We start from the raw sequence: 4,195 nt of genomic DNA, 5'->3' as shown, positions 1-4,195 counted from the left end.
GTTTCACTATCTTGTACGCATCCTTAAAAGAAATTAATATGAAATTTTTTTGATATAATAAATATTATATATGGAAATTAATTAAATTATATATATATATATATATATATATATACCATAAATCACTCTCACTCAGTTATTTATTTCATTTAATTTCCAATTACTTCAATTACAATTTCAGCCAGAATAAAAGCTTCATTTGTAACAGCTTTAGCATTATTTTATAAAACAGTTTTTTAGTACAATTTTTTTAAAAAAAAATGTACTAAAAAAATTATTTTAAAAGATAATAAAAAAGTTATCCCAAATAAATCTAAATCTCTAATAAAACCTTTAAAACTGTTGAAGGAAGTCAGTTACAAGAGTTACAGTGGCAAGACAAAGGCATGAATGAGCAATACCCAAAAGGCTTGTTTGGTAAGTTACAGACTATGCCGAAGCAGCATTTCATCATCGAGCAGATCTTGGAGTCGTCAGGCGAGCAACACTTGCAATTAGAGCAGGTGCGGTAAGGAGCAAAAACGCTGTGGTTGCGTTGCAGGGCAGCAATGGCGTCGCCTTCTATTTGTCGGTATTCGATTGTCGTCGAAGATGGAAGAAAGTAGTCAGCTTTGATTGGGAGGAAGAGGAGGAGGAGGAGAGGAAATGTGAAGATGGTTGAGATGGAGATAGTGGCCATGGTGGGAATTGAATAAGAGGTGATGGGATGAGAGAGAAGGATATAGAGTAGAGAGAAAGAGAAGGTTTAATTACTTAGGCGGTTATAAGTGGGGATATAATGTGTGGTTTAAATTCAAGATCTGACTAAGCAATGTATTAGAATAGAAAAATATTATTTAGGCTTGATTATTTAGGAGGAGAGAGAGGATTTGGTAATTCAGGACGTTATAGGTGAGGAACAAATATGTGGGTCAAATACGTGATATTAAAAAAATAGCTCTTAGGAAGCTCATCTTGATCTATTGGCTGGAAGTTTTGGCTACTAATTTAAGAGGTCATGGATTCGAAGTTTGCGTATGTGATGTGTGTGAGTTTATATAAATTTACTCAAAATTTCAAAAAAAAAAAAAAAGAAAAAAAAAAGAAAGGTTTTCAGAACTTTGAACCAACCATACGAAGCTCTTCTTGGCCTGTTAGTTGGATCAGTACTAAGCAATGTGTTATGGAAAAATTAAATTTTATCATTTAAAAAAATGATTCCTTATTGTTGCGGCTAGAATATACGCGGCGATAGAGTTATAATTTTACGTTTTAGCGCACGGATATCCAGCTCACATATGAAGAACACAATATTTTTTATTTGGAAAATCCGAGAAAGGGAAAAAACAACGGGGCTTGGCTCAATTTGAATAAATCCACTAGTATATTTACAGTCGATTACAAATAGGCCATTCCTTGGGATAAGACATTGGCTTTGTGATGCCCCAAGATCTAACTTGGAAAGAATTATTCAGTCAATCCTTTAAGTCAATCTTCCAGAGCCATCTATAGTCATCAATAAGTGATAAACAGTCTAACAAAATCTACAATTTAAAACATCATGTAAACATTTCTATTCATTTCCAAAAGTTCATTTACAATACTCAGGATCTACACATTAATCACATATAATCCATCATGTCTTGAGTACAAAAAGAATCACTATAACAAAAGGACAAAAACCTGAAGATTCCTGATTAACCTCAATCTCCTGCTCCATTGCCCTGACTTGAAAATATTAACCACATATAATGAGCTTCAAAAAGCCCAGCAGGTCACCAAATACCTACAACTGAAATCAAAGCACTGTACGGAATCAATATGCATGTTAATCAGTCATATCATAGTAGTCACTTACACATGATCATTGAGTCAATGCATAAACAGAAATCAATACATAAGCAGTAATCAGTATAATAACAGGAATCAATACAGGAACATGTGAAGCTATCAGTATCAGTGGAAGAATCAATAAACGATATAAAAGTTCATAAATCTCAAAATCTCTACAGTAGTAGTCGTATCAATAACAACAGTCAATCAGTAGACAAATCTTCATATCTAAAATTTCAGTTAAACCGTTAAAGAAATTTTTGTATCGGTAATATCAATCAAATCAGTCAATAATATCAATCGTATAAAAAGAATTCATCGATTCAAGAATATCAGTCGGTATAAAATATCAAATCAATGAAATAAAATCATAACATCATTTGAAATAGTTGGAATCGATCAATGCCGTAGAATCGTATCAAGATGTACACTTACAATTCAGTTATCCAATATCACGTGCTTAGTGTATCACACACAATCCAATAATCTATATCACGTGTTCAGTGAATCACATGTCACTTACACAGTATATCACGTGCATAACGTCAATAAAGTGAATCAGTAGTATCAGTGTCAGTATCAGTATCAGTAACAATCTAGTGACATGAACAGTAATACTATAATAGTAAAATCATGCATTAACAGTAAAGTCGTACAATAATGATAAATTCTTACAATAACGATAGAACAATGATTAAACACATGTATTTCAATAATCAATAATCATACTCACAACATACTCAACAAGTAAAAGCTCTGGCTATTACGATGTACGTTTTTCAGTCTTGTATCATATAACTTGTATCTTTTCCGTTGGCTCAGTGAAAAGAGTCGTCACTCTTTGAACGTCGGCACAGTAATCATCCCCTTATAACTCCCTTCAGTAATCACGTGATCAGTAGAGGATAACACCAAACTGTATTTAAAGAAAAGCCCGTCGGCCCACCATCCTGTACAGGTCAATCAGTCTCCAACCAATGGTTCAACCAGTTCTTACTTATCTTTCACACACACAGTAGTATCACAGTAATATCATAATAATCTCAATCATATAACCACATTCATCATTATCATCCACACATTGCAACCAATAAACATGATTTGGCTCAATTTAGAAAACCCCTTAAAATATCGTATAGTTGACAGAAGTCGTTGTAAAATGCACAGATCCAGAAAATTATTAAATTACTAGAAATTGCGTAAAACAACGTTTCAAAACTTTACTTGTACTGAATCAATATTTTTCAACATCCGACTAATTTTCCATTCGATAAAAATCCCACAGAATTCAAAATACCAGGTGAAAACTTTCCAGAAAATACTCAAATCGTGCAAAATCATCATTTTCATAACATACCAAAAGTTACGCGGTAAAAATTCTGTCAATACAAAGATATGCATGTTTTTCGGTAATGGAAACACAAAACGGAGCAGAAAAATATCAAAACACAAAATGTTCGAAATCAGAAATAGGATTCGAATTCCTTACTGCGAGATAAACAATTCTTCTAACAGCGGCGACGGACGAAAAGCGCTCTGCGGCCTCCGAAATTAAGTCTTCCTCTTCTCTTTCCTTCTCTTTCTCTCTCAAGCTTTCTCTCTCTTAACAAAAAGATCTCAATTCAATATATACACATGCAGATCGTCTTGGACAAAGTGTATTCGTCCCGGGACAATTTGTCCTCTGGACGAATTTCATACAAACGAACCAAATTTCGTACTGGGATGAATTGCTCTCTGAATGAATTTCGTCCCGACGGTTCGTACAGGTTTGTACAGACGAACCATATAGATTTCTCATAATTTTCTTCAGTTTGTCCCGTACTAAAGTCAATTCATACGGACTAACATCACTAAAAAAAATGAAAATCTGAGGGGTTTTATAGGCTTGATGTCACAAATGTACACCATATAGAGCACATTACATTGTGGGATAATAATCAACGACATGTTTGTTTGGCCGGCAAGACCATAGCCGATTAGATAGAGGTCGGAAAGATCATAGTAGGCAACGGAGGTCGGAAGGGCATAGTTGACAGGAGGTAGTGTTCAGAAAGATCATTATCTGGCGAGGAAGGTCAGAAGGTCGTAATCGGCAGAAGATCGGGATCAGAAAGACCATTGTCTGTTGATGGAGGTCAGAAGAACTTTAGTATGTGATGAAGGTCGAAAGGACCATAGTCGGCAGGAGATTGGGGTCAGAAATCGTAGTAGTAGGGCAGTACTCCGCTAGAAATACGGGCGTCAGGTCGTGGTCCGGCAGAAGTCTAGGAGTCAGGTGATGATCCGACATAAGTTCGGGCCTCAGGTGGTGGTACGACATAAGTTCGGGCCTCAGGTGGTGGTACGGCAAAAGTTCAGGCCTCAGGTGGTGCGGTAGAAC

The 4,195-nt window shown here is 35.4% G+C and overlaps 1 protein-coding gene across 1 annotated transcript; it reads right to left on the bottom strand.

Annotated features, from left to right (window-relative positions):
* Positions 1–352: 352 nt before the first annotated feature.
* On the bottom strand, positions 353–679 carry LOC110098349. Its single transcript, XM_020825166.1, has one exon. It carries the CDS (start codon positions 677–679, stop codon positions 353–355), a length of 327 nt encoding a protein of 108 aa, XP_020680825.1.
* Positions 680–4,195: the final 3,516 nt, after the last annotated feature.

This window comes from Dendrobium catenatum, unplaced genomic scaffold (assembly GCF_001605985.2).
Source record: "Dendrobium catenatum unplaced genomic scaffold, ASM160598v2 original_scaffold_50508, whole genome shotgun sequence".
In the NCBI taxonomy this organism is placed as follows: Eukaryota; Viridiplantae; Streptophyta; class Magnoliopsida; order Asparagales; family Orchidaceae; genus Dendrobium; species Dendrobium catenatum.
This window is presented reverse-complemented; position numbering and strand designations above follow the sequence as displayed.

What these genes read in the sequence shown, in the direction of transcription:
- LOC110098349 (XM_020825166.1), bottom strand. Translation starts at nt 679, where the DNA reads ATGGCCACTATCTCCATCTCAACCATCTTCACATTTCCTCTCCTCCTC.